The 13,178-nt window shown below is 41.7% G+C and overlaps 1 protein-coding gene across 2 annotated transcripts in view; it reads right to left on the bottom strand.

Moving 5' to 3' along the window:
* Nucleotides 1–4,465: 4,465 nt before the first annotated feature.
* paxip1 (PAX interacting (with transcription-activation domain) protein 1) overlaps nucleotides 4,466–13,178 on the bottom strand; it is a 92,298-nt gene continuing 83,585 nt past the window's right edge. For both annotated transcript variants that reach the window (XM_034183213.1, XM_034183214.1), the window contains exon 23: nucleotides 4,466–4,768. In XM_034183213.1, coding sequence (XP_034039104.1) covers nucleotides 4,753–4,768 — 16 coding nt within the window. In that variant the 3' untranslated portion in view covers nucleotides 4,466–4,752. The remainder of the gene's footprint in view (nucleotides 4,769–13,178) is intronic.

Here is a 13,178-nt window from a genome sequence, read left to right as displayed (position 1 = left end):
TGAGTACAGTATATTATCCTTGTTTTTATATTAGTCTTATGAGCCTATAGTTATTGAAGATTTTTTATTTCATCTTAACAGATTATTATGTCATAGTACTTAGTACAGAACACTCACCCTGGTATCACTTTTCAATTACATTTAGACAGTTTTAGGCATTACCTAGATTGTGTTTTAGTTTTGGCTATTCATTTATTTATTCTACAAACTGATGTCTTGGTTTTTCTGGCAGCACGTACATCCACGTTGTAAGTTATGAAAATACAGTAGTTGCAGCTGTTCTGATCAGTGAGGTTTTAGTGCCGTGTGCAGGAGGACCTGGTTTAGCACAGCTACAGCAGCACTCCACTATGAGGCTGGATGGAGAACACAGATGTATACTGCACATAAATGGGTTCAGGATAAGAAATATATGAATATGAATTATTTATTGAATTAACGGCAAAGCATAGAAAGGACAGACAAGATCTAATGAAGTCCTTCAAAGTAAGAAAAATTAAAATGTGTGACCTAAAAGTCACAATTCATACCAAAACACCAGTAACACAAGTAAGACACCTCCACAGTCTGATACACATATTCAAGTTACCCTTAGCTTCACTTTCCATCCTTTGCTATTCTCAGTGTCCATATCTACTATCACATAAGGTCTATAGAGTGCACAAACCTCACCTGAAGCTTTTTTTTGCTTTTGAAAAAAATGCTCTGATATCCATCACTGCACTGCAGGCTTGGTTTGCCACTTACTGCCAACAAATAAAAATACAAAATGAGTTTTATGATTTATGCCTTTTTAGCAGGAATTTAAATTATTCACTTATTATCATGCTGTGCATTAAACTTTGTGGTAAAGTTTATTGTCTTAATTTTGAAATGCTTAGTTAAGGACCTTAACTAAGCATTTAAGGTCAGATCTGTGTACATGATATTTGATGTAGGAGAGTGATTTGTTCATGGAAGCTACACAGATTGAAGGGCCAGCACCATTTAATAGCTGACAAAAGGATTTAGTTGGAAAAAAAAAAGACAACACTGAATCAATCTTACATTTGACCACGCACAGGGTGCACTAATTTGTAGAGCAATATACTGTGTTTTGCGATAGGTAGCCAGGTGAGTAAAATAAGCACTTTTCAGAAAGTTGCACTTGCTCTTCACATTCAGAGACGTAAACTGTGAATGAACACCTCGCAAATGTGACAGTCGCCTGGCAATCACTTGACAGCGCGGCTGTGCGAGGTTACCACCAGCGCTCACAGGACAGCGCCTCTGCTAAATGAGAGGCACCCGCAGCAGGACCACGCGACACAAACACATGCCAGAGCAGAGAGATGAATGTAGGCGCGCTTCGTGGATTGAACCATTTGCCCAAGAAGGGGAGATGATCAAATTACTGTGTTCTTGTAATACATATTTTGGCATAATGCTTGAAATAGGTTGTTTAAAAAAACAGTAGTATAGAAGCATATATATATATATATATATATATATATATCAAATCAAAATCAAATCAATTTTATTTATATAGCACCCAATCACAACAAACAGTTGCCCCAAGGCGCTTTATATTGCAAGGCAAAGCCATACAATAATTACGGAAAAACCCCAACGGTCAAAACGACCCCCTGTGAGCAAGCACTTGGCGACAGTGGGAAGGAAAAACTCCCTTTTAACAGGAAGAAACCTCCAGCAGAACCAGGCTCAGGGAGGGGCAGTCTTCTGCTGGGACTGGTTGGGGCTGAGGGAGAGAACCAGGAAAAACACCCCTAAAAATAGGGTAACTCCGCCCCCGGTTTGGGAACTGAGGACACTAATTGTTGAAGCTTTGTAGGTGGAATTCTTTCCCAGTCTTGCTTGATGTACGACTTCAGTAGTTCAACAGTCCGGGGTCTCCGTTGTCGTATTTTGCGCTTCATAATGCGCCACGCATTTTCAATGGGTGACAGGTCTGGACTACAGGGAGGCCAGTCTAGTACCCACAGCCACGCTGTTGTAACACATGCAGAATGTGATTTGGCATTGTCTTGCTGAAATAAGCAGGCACGTCCTTCAAAAAGTTGTAGCTTGGATGGCAGCATGTGTTGCTCCAAAACCTGGATATACCTTTTAGCATTGATAGTGCCATCACAGATGTGCAAGTTGCCCATGCCATGGGCACAAACACAGATACCATCACAGATGCTGGCTTTTGAACTTTGTGCTGGTAACAATCTGGATGGTCTTTTTCCTCTTTTGTCCGAAGGACACGACGTCCATGATTTGCAAAAGCAATTTGAAATGTGGACTCATCAGACCTCAGCACTTTTCCACTTTGCGTCTGTCCGTTTCAAATGAGCTCGGGCACAGAGAAGGCGGCAGCATTTCTGGATGTTGCTGATGTGTGGCTTTCGCTTTGCATGGTAGAGTTTTAACTTGCACTTGTAGATGTAGCAACAAACTGTGTTAACTGACAATGGTTTTCTGAAGTGTTCCTGAGCCCACGGGTTAAGATCCTTTATATAACAATGTTGGTTTTTAATGCAGTGCCGCCTTGCAATTGAACGTTGAGAAACATTGTTCTTAAACTGCTGGACTATTTTTTTTCACACAGTTGTTCACAAAGTGGTGATCCTCACCCCATCTTTGCTTTGTGAATGGCTGAGACTTTTGGGGATGCTCCTTTTATACCCAATCATGACACTCACCTGTTTCCAATTTGTTCTTTGAGCATTCATCAACTTTCCCAGTCTTTTGTTGCCCTGTCCCAACTTTTTTGAAATGTGTTGCAGGCTTCCATTTCAAAATGAGCAAATATTTGTACAAAAACAATAAAGTTTATCAGTTTGAACATTAAATATCTTGTCTTTGTGCTGTATTCAAATGAATATACGTTGAAGAGGGTTTGCAAATCATTGTATTCTGTTTTTATTTACATTTTACACAATGTCCCAACTTATTTGGAATTGGGGTTGTAAAAGGTTGGGCACCCATTAGCCATTCCAGGCAGACTTCAAATTCTTCTTCTGTTTTGTCAAAGCGGAGGTCTTCTGCAATTCTGAACATCGCCATTACATGTGTTCAGTCGTCTCAACTTAGTTCAGGCTTTGGCTCAAAACTCATTTCCAAAGCAGTATCCCAATCCTTGGCGTCAATTTCTGTTGTGTCACAGCTGTTGTTTGAATATAGCCAAGGAAGCCCACAAGTGAGCACAGGAACACAGCGAACTTTATTCGGCCTCAGGGTGTATGGTTTTCTTCAGGGTGTATAAAGCCATATTCATTGGTGCAGCCATATTCATTGGTGCACAACTTGATAACGATTTTATCATATACCTATAAATGATAAATGTTTGGTTTTCTGAAGGGTGTAAAAAGCCATAGTCATTGGTGAACAACTTAACGATTTTATCATATACATGTACACTAAAGGCAATAGTAATAAATGCTGTGTCAATTGTAATCAGAATTTTATTAAATAGAACATTTCTAAACAGCTGTAATAAGACATTGAAAATATCTACGACAAACACATTCAATTGATAATGTCATTGAATAGAACAGAAACAGGTGCGTTAAACTTGGCTGCTTCGGGATCAGAAACGGAGCTTCTGATCCTGAAGCAGCCAAGTACTCACGAAAATTCTTCGCAGCTTTATTTGCAGCTAACGTTTTTAGGAGTTGTTTGGTGTTTTATCAGCGATTTCTTCACGGGAATGTAAGACAAATCACTGAGTGCGTCCGCCCTCGTCAGTGGCCATCGTGTCATCTGAGTAAACAACAATCGCATGTGCCGTGATGTCACAACATATGTATGGATTGGCTGATTACCAAGGTGACATTCATTTTGTGGGTTTTACTCGGGTGGTATGAAAAATATTACCGGTCTGCAAAAAATATCACAAGGGTGTATTGCTATTTATTCTTTAGTGTTTTAGCCAATCATATTGGCATATCATTTATAGGTATATGATAAAGTTCAATACAGAGGGATCTGTCTGCATATTACTGGAAAGCACTCTCAGCATCTGATGGAAAAAACCTTGCAGAAAGTAGTTTTTGAAATTTGTAGCACATGACCTTGGTGCAGGTTGTGTCTAATTCGGTTTCGTAGAGTTTTGAGGGCAACGCCACAAGCAATGCTACAACCCCGCCCACCCAGTCCTCCCCCCACCCCCTGATGACCCCAGGCTGTCTGACAGCCAGCAATTAGACCTTCACCAGTAACTACCCCAGACCCTAATTAAGGATTAATTAAATCAAATCCATATGGAATTAAGAGTCTTAAACCTCAGGGAAACATCTTCACGTTCCCTGTTCCACAGTAAGAAGGGCAGCAGACTGTCAAACAGACTTTCCCCTCAAAGACAAAAACTAAAACTTAACGTTTGCTGCAGTTCCTGTCTGTGGTGGCTGCAGGGATGTGTTTCACAGACTGAAAGCAAAACCTATTAATGAATAGGCACCACAGAACAGAAAAACAAAAGCAGCCCTCAGAAATCAGCAGATTTATTAAAACAGAATTTACACGCTCAAATTTCAAAACAGAAAAAAGTTACAAATTTAAACATCCATTTCACAAAAATACCATTTATTTATTCTCAAAGGTAACAAAAACCTACAAAATTATTATTTACACAATGCAAATTAAAAACAGATAACTGACGTCCACAGGTTTCCTAACGTTAGCATCCGCTCGCCATCCTGGTTCATCACCCCATCATCTGCTCGCCATCTTTTGTCATAACGTAATCTGCTCACCATCATTTTTTCTTCATCAAGTGAATTTAAATGTGTGACTGTTAAGGAAATATGGCAGCTGCAGGAAAAGATCACTGTAACCATAGTAACAAGTGATGTCACAGTAAAGTAAGTCCACACAGAATCCAAATTAATACGTATATACGAGGTCTGTTAGAAAAGTATCCAACCTTTTTATTTTTTCAAAAACCTGATGGATTTGGATCACGTGTGCTTGCATGAGCCAACCCTGAACCTTTGTGCGCATGCATGAATTTTTTCATGCCTGTCGATTGCGTAATTTGCTTGCAAGCAGCCTTTGTGTGAGGATGGGTATAGTCTCTCATCTTTTTTTCTTTGCAAGGAAATGGCGGGACGACTGGAGCAGCGCGACTGCATCAAATTTTGCCAGAAACTGGACAACAGCCAGGTGGAAACCATTCGGATTATTCAGACGGCTTTCAGTGACGATGCTTTGGGCATCACACAGATTAAGAAGCGGTACAACCGGTTTAAAGACGGCTGCACGACGGTGGAGAGCGAGTCACGCTCCGGTCGGCCATCAACATGCTGAAATGACCAGATCATTTCCAAAGTGAACACTGTGGTGATGCAGGACTGTCGTGTGACTATCTGAGAAATTGCGGAAGAGGTGGACATCAGCACTTTTTTGGCACATTCCACTATGACAGAAGATTTTGCCATGAAAAGAGTTGCAGCGAAATTCATGCCGATGGCTTCGGCACGAAGTTGATGGCGGAGCAAAAGCGCCTCCGTGTTGAAGCCTCACAGGACATGCTGGACTCCGAAAAATGATGCCCACATCACTGGTGGTTGGCTCTCACTGCGGTATTGTATCACTTCCTGTTCTGGAGCACAGCGGTGTTTTTCTGTATCTGTTAGCTGTTTAATCTGCGCAGTTAGATTGATCTAGTTATCTAGATTACGATTTGTTTCCCAGTGTAATCTTTACGTGCCTTAACTAAAGCACTCCTTCTGCTGAATCACCTCTAAATTATTTACACATTATTCACTTTGTGTGTTTTTAGGAATCCGCTAGCTTAGCGTAGCTACTAGCTCTTAGCCGATTTAGCATGGCGGCTTCTCCTGTCTCTCCCGCACTTTTCTGCTCTGGGTGTGAAATGTTTAGTTATTCCTCGGCCTCCTTTAGCAGTAATGGTACTTGTAATAAGTGTAGCTTATTCGTAGCTTTGGAGGCCAGGCTGGGCGAATTGGAGACTCGGCTCCGCACCGTGGAAAATTCTACAGCTAGCCAGGCCCCTGTAGTCGGTGCGGACCAAGGTAGCTTAGCCGCCGTTAGTTCCCCCCTGGCAGATCCCGAGCAGCCGGGAAAGCAGGCTGACTGGGTGACTGTGAGGAGGAAGCGTAGCCCTAAACAGAAGCCCCGTGTACACCGCCAACCCGTTCACATCTCTAACCGTTTTTCCCCACTCAACGACACACCCGCCGAGGATCAAACTCTGGTTATTGGCGACTCTGTTTTGAGAAATGTGAAGTTAGCGACACCAGCAACCATAGTCAATTGTCTTCCGGGGGCCAGAGCAGGCGACATTGAAGGAAATTTGAAACTGCTGGTTAAGGCTAAGCGTAAATTTGGTAAGATTGTAATTCACGTCGGCAGTAATGACACCCGGTTACGCCAATCGGAGGTCACTAAAATTAACATTAAATCGGTGTGTAACTTTGCAAAAACAATGTCGGACTCTGTAGTTTTCTCTGGGCCCCTCCCCAATCAGACCGGGAGTGACATGTTTAGCCGCATGTTCTCCTTGAATTGCTGGCTGTCTGAGTGGTGTCCAAAAAATGAGGTGGGCTTCATAGATAATTGGCAAAGCTTCTGGGGAAAACCTGGTCTTGTTAGGAGAGACGGCATCCATCCCACTTTGGATGGAGCAGCTCTCATTTCTAGAAATCTGGCTAATTTTCTTAAATCCTCCAAACCGTGACTATCCAGGGTTGGGACCAGGAAGCAGAGTTGTAGTCTTACACACCTCTCTGCAGCTTCTCTCCCCCTGCCATCCCCTCATTACCCCATCCCCGTAGAGACGGTGCCTGCTCCCAGACTACCAATAACCAGCAAAAATCTATTTAAGCATAAAAATTCAAAAAGAAAAAAAAAATAATATAGCACCTTCAACTGCACCACAGACTAAAACAGTTAAATGTGGTCTATTAAACATTAGGTCTCTCTCTTCTAAGTCCCTGTTGGTAAATGATATAATAATTGATCAACATATTGATTTATTCTGCCTAACAGAAACCTGGTTACAGCAGGATGAATATGTTAGTTTAAATGAGTCAACACCCCCGAGTCACACTAACTGTCAGAATGCTCGTAGCACGGGCCGGGGCGGTGGATTAGCAGCAATCTTCCATTCCAGTTTATTAATTAATCAAAAACCCAGACAGAGCTTTAATTCATTTGAAAGCTTGTCTCTTAGTCTTGTCCATCCAAATTGGAAGTCCCAAAAACCAGTTTTATTTGTTATTATCTATCGTCCACCTGGTCGTTACTGTGAGTTTCTCTGTGAATTTTCAGACCTTTTGTCTGACTTAGTGCTTAGCTCAGATAAGATAATTATAGTGGGCGATTTTAACATCCACACAGATGCTGAGAATGACAGCCTCAACACTGCATTTAATCTATTATTAGACTCTATTGGCTTTGCTCAAAAAGTAAATGAGTCCACCCACCACTTTAATCATATCTTAGATCTTGTTCTGACTTATGGTATGGAAATAGAAGACTTAACAGTATTCCCTGAAAACTCCCTTCTGTCTGATCATTTTTTAATAACATTTACATTTACTCTGATGGACTACCCAGCAGTAGGGAATAAGTTTCATTACACTAGAAGTCTTTCAGAAAGCGCTGTAACTAGGTTTAAGGATATGATTCCTTCTTTATGTTCTCTAATGCCATATAACAACACAGTGCAGAGTAGCTACCTAAACTCTGTAAGGGAGATAGAGTATCTCGTCAATAGTTTTACATCCTCATTGAAGACAGCTTTGGATGCTGTAGCTCCTCTGAAAAAGAGAGCTTTAAATCAGAAGTGTCTGACTCCATGGTATAACTCTCAAACTCGTAGCTTAAAGCAGATAACCCGTAAGTTGGAGAGGAAATGGCGTCTCACTAATTTAGAAGATCTTCACTTAGCCTGGAAAAAGAGTCTGTTGCTCTATAAAAAAGCCCTCCGTAAAGCTAGGACATCTTTCTACTCATCACTAATTGAAGAAAATAAGAACAACCCCAGGTTTCTTTTCAGCACTGTAGCCAGGCTGACAAAGAGTCAGAGCTCTATTGAGCTGAGTATTCCATTAACTTTAACTAGTAATGAGTTCATGACTTTCTTTGCTAACAAAATTTTAACTATTAGAGAAAAAATTACTCATAACCATCCCAAAGACGTATCGTTATCTTTGGCTGCTTTCAGTGATGCCGGTATTTGGTTAGACTCTTTCTCTCCGATTGTTCTGTCTGAGTTATTTTCATTAGTTACTTCATCCAAACCATCAACATGTTTATTAGACCCCATTCCTACCAGGCTGCTCAAGGAAGCCCTACCATTATTTAATGCTTCGATCTTAAAGGTGGCAGTAATTAAACCATTACTTAAAAAGCCATCACTTGACCCAGCTATCTTAGCTAATTATAGGCCAATCTCCAACCTTCCTTTTCTCTCAAAAATTCTTGAAAGGGTAGTTGTAAAACAGCTAACTGATCATCTGCAGAGGAATGGTCTATTTGAAGAGTTTCAGTCAGGTTTTAGAATTCATCATAGTACAGAAACAGCATTAGTGAAGGTTACAAATGATCTTCTTATGGCCTCGGACAGTGGACTCATCTCTGTGCTTGTTCTGTTAGACCTCAGTGCTGCTTTTGATACTGTTGACCATAAAATTTTATTACAGAGATTAGAGCATGCCATAGGTATTAAAGGCACTGCGCTGTGGTGGTTTGAATCATATTTGTCTAATAGATTACAATTTGTTCATGTAAATGGGGAATCTTCTTCACAGACTAAAGTTAATTATGGAGTTCCACAAGGTTCTGTGCTAGGACCAATTTTATTCACTTTATATATGCTTCCCTTAGGCAGTATTATTAGACGGTATTGCTTAAATTTTCATTGTTACGCAGATGATACCCAGCTTTATCTATCCATGAAGCCAGACGACACACACCAATTAGCTAAACTGCAGGATTGTCTTACAGACATAAAGACATGGATGACCTCTAATTTCCTGCTTTTAAACTCAGATAAAACTGAAGTTATTGTACTTGGCCCCACAAATCTTAGAAACATGGTGTCTAACCAGATCCTTACTCTGGATGGCATTACCCTGACCTCTAGTAATACTGTGAGAAATCTTGGAGTCATTTTTGATCAGGATATGTCATTCAAAGCGCATATTAAACAAATATGTAGGACTGCTTTTTTGCATTTACGCAATATCTCTAAAATCAGAAAGGTCTTGTCTCAGAGTGATGCTGAAAAACTAATTCATGCATTTATTTCCTCTAGGCTGGACTATTGTAATTCATTATTATCAGGTTGTCCTAAAAGTTCCCTAAAAAGCCTTCAGTTAATTCAAAATGCTGCAGCTAGAGTGCTGACGGGGACTAGAAGGAGAGAGCATATCTCACCCATATTGGCCTCTCTTCATTGGCTTCCTGTTAATTCTAGAATAGAATTTAAAATTCTTCTTCTTACTTATAAGGTTTTGAATAATCAGGTCCCATCTTATCTTAGGGACCTCGTAGTACCATATCACCCCAATAGAGCGCTTCGCTCTCAGACTGCAGGCTTACTTGTAGTTCCTAGGGTTTGTAAGAGTAGAATGGGAGGCAGAGCCTTCAGCTTTCAGGCTCCTCTCCTGTGGAACCAGCTCCCAATTCAGATCAGGGAGACAGACACCCTCTCTACTTTTAAGATTAGGCTTAAAACTTTCCTTTTTGCTAAAGCTTATAGTTAGGGCTGGATCAGGTGACCCTGAACCATCCCTTAGTTATGCTGCTATAGACGTAGACTGCTGGGGGGTTCCCATGATGCACTGTTTCTTTCTCTTTTTGCTCTGTATGCACCACTCTGCATTTAATCATTAGTGATCGATCTCTGCTCCCCTCCACAGCATGTCTTTTTCCTGGTTCTCTCCCTCAGCCCCAACCAGTCCCAGCAGAAGACTGCCCCTCCCTGAGCCTGGTTCTGCTGGAGGTTTCTTCCTGTTAAAAGGGAGTTTTTCCTTCCCACTGTAGCCAAGTGCTTGCTCACAGGGGGTCGTTTTGACCGTTGGGGTTTTACATCATTATTGTATGGCCTTGCCTTACAATATAAAGCGCCTTGGGGCAACTGTTTGTTGTGATTTGGCGCTATATAAAAAAAAAAATTGATTGATTGATTGATTGACATCTTCCACCATTCGGAAGATTCAAACGGCTTTTGGTGGCTTTTCAGTCGTGTGACTATCCAAGAAATTGTGGAAGAGCTGGGCATGTTACAACATGTCCTGTGAAGCTTCAACACAGAGGTGCTTTTGCTCCACCATCAGCTTCGTGCCGAAGCCATCGGCATGAATTTTGCTGCAACTCTTTTCATGGCAAAATCTTCTGTCACAGTGGAATGTGCCGAAAAAAGTGCTGATGTCCACCTCTTCCGCAATTTCTCGGATAGTCACATGACGGTCCCGCATCACCACAGCGTTCACACTGGAAATGATCTGGTCATTTCAGTATGTTGATGGCCGCCCGGAGCGTGGCGCGCTCTCCACCGTTGTGCGGCCATCTTTAAACCGGTTGTACCGCTCCTTAATCTGTGCGATGCCCATAGCATCGTCACAGAAAGCCGTCTGAATAATCCGAATGGTTTCCACCTGGCTGTCGCCCAATTTCTGGCAAAATTTGATGCAGTCGCGCTGCTCCAGTCGTCCCGCCATTTCCTTGCAAAGAAAAAAGACGAGAGACTCCACCCATCCTCACACAAAGGCTGCTTACAAGCAAATGACGCAATCGACAGGCGTGAAAAAACTCACACATGCGCACGAAGGTTCAAGGTTGGCTCATGCAAGTACACGTGATTCAAATCCATCAGGTTTTTGAAAAAAAATAAAAAGGTCGGATACTTTTCTAACAGACCTCGTACAGGTACATCTCAACATTGTTGTCAGGTATTTCAGAAAATGAACATTTTATATATTCCAGACTCATTAAATATAAAAAAAATGTTTCAAGCTTTTTGTACCTTTAATTTGGATAATTATGGCCTACAGCTCCAAAAATAGAATATAACGCAATGCTAAAATACCCTCGGCCATATAGGCCATGTGTTCTTTATCATTTACAGTTGTTTGATTAATTATTAAGATCCTATCAAGAGGATTAAGTACTGCTATAACAGAATGATGGCGAAGGTGGCAGCATGCTGGCTGCCATTATACACTGTAGAAGAAGAGAGGCGCACTTGATTTGTACACAGGGACGCGCTTCATGTCAAAATAAAGCCATAAAGAGTAAAAAGGGAAGGAAATCAATTGTAAGGCCTGGAAGAAGTTTCTGTATGACGTATTTCAGCCATACAGTGGGGCAAAAAAGTATTCAGTCAGTCCCTGATTGTGCAAGTTCTCCTACTTAGAAAGATGAGAGAGGTCTGTAATTTTCAACATAGGTACACTTCAACTGTGAGAGACAAAATGAGAAAAAAAAAATCCAGGAGATCACATTGTAGGATTTTTTAAAGAATTTATTTGTAAATTATGGTGGAAAATAAGTATTTGGTCACCCACAAACAAGCAAGATTTCTGTCTCTAACAGACCTGTAACTTCTTTAAAAAGTTCTTCTGTCCTCCATCTGTTACCTGTATTAATGGCATCTGTTGGAACTCATCTGTATAAAAGACACCTATCCACAGCCTCAAGCAGTCAGACTCAAAACTCAACCATGGCCAAGACCAAAGAGCTGTCGAAGGACACCAGGAAGAAAATTGTAGATGTGCACCAGGCTGGGAAGAGTGAATCTACAATAGTCAAGCAGGTTGGTGTGAATAAATCAACTGTGGGAGCAACTGTAAGAAAATGGAAGATATACAAGACCACTGATAATCTCCCTCGATCTGGGGCTCCGCACAAGATGTTATCCCATGGGGTCAAAATGATCATGAGAACGGTGAACAAAAATCCCAGAACTACACGGAGGAACCTGATGAATGACCCGCAGAGAGCTGGGACCAAAGTAACAAAGGCTACACACTACGCAGAGAGGGACTCAAATCCTGCAGTGCCAGGCGTGTCCCCCTGCTTAAGCCAGTACATGTCCAGGCCCGTCTGAAGTTTGCCAGAGACCATATGGATGATCCAGAAGAGGACTGGGAGAATATCATGTGATGAGATGAAACCAAAATAGAACATTTTGGTAAAAACTCAACTCGTCATGTTTGGAGGAAGAAGAACGCTGAGTTGCATTCCAAGAACACCATATCTACTGTGAAGCATGGGGGTGGAAACATCATGCTCTGGGGCTGGTTTTCTGCAAAGGGGACAGGATGACTGATCCGTGTTAAGGGAAGAATGAACAGGGCCACGTATCGTGAGATTTTAAGCCAAAACCTCCTTCCATCAGTGACAGCACTGAAGATGCAAAGTGGCTGGGTCTTCCAGCATGACAATGATACCAAACACACTGCTCGGGCAACGAAGGAGTGGCTCCGTAAAAAGCATTTCTAGGTCCTGGAGTGGCCAAGCCAGTCTCCAGACGTCAACCCCATAGAAAATTTGTTGAGGGAGTTGAAAGTCCATGTTGCCCAGCGACAGCCCCAAAACATCACTGCTCTAGAGGAGATCTGCATGGAGGAATGGGCCAAAATACCAGCTACAGTGTGGAAACCTGGTGAAGACTTACAGGAAACATTTGACCTCAAAGATTGCCATTGCCATTAAAGATTATGTTACAAAGTATGGATTGAACTTTTGTTATTGGCCAAATACTTATTTTCCACCATAATTTACAAATAAATTATTTAAAAATCCTACAATGTGATTTCCTGGATTTTTTTCTCATTTTGTCTCTCACAGTTGAAGTGTACCTATGATGAAAATTACAGACCTCTCTCATCTTGCTAAGTAAAAGAACCTGCACAATCAGGGACTGACTAAATAACTTTTTTAGCCCAATGTAAGGTCAAGTGAGAGGTTTGGAAAGGTTTGTATGCCGCTGTGAACCTGAGAGCTGTGTTGTCTGGAGCCTTCATGCTCCTGGTAGGGTCTCCCATGGCAAATTGGTCTCAGGTAAGGGGCCACACTAAGAATGGTTCATAATGACACCATGACAAAATGAGGCAGAGCAAACATGACCCAGCCTAGAGGAAGCCTGGGGCCTCCATCTGGAGCCAGGCCTGGATGGAGGGCCCATTAGCGAGCGCCTACTGGTTGAGCTAGATCTGGTGGGC

Source organism: Thalassophryne amazonica, chromosome 12, assembly GCF_902500255.1.
Source record: "Thalassophryne amazonica chromosome 12, fThaAma1.1, whole genome shotgun sequence".
Taxonomy (NCBI): Eukaryota; Metazoa; Chordata; class Actinopteri; order Batrachoidiformes; family Batrachoididae; genus Thalassophryne; species Thalassophryne amazonica.
The sequence above is the reverse complement of the archived record's forward strand: the minus strand, read 5'-3'. Positions and strand labels throughout refer to the sequence as shown.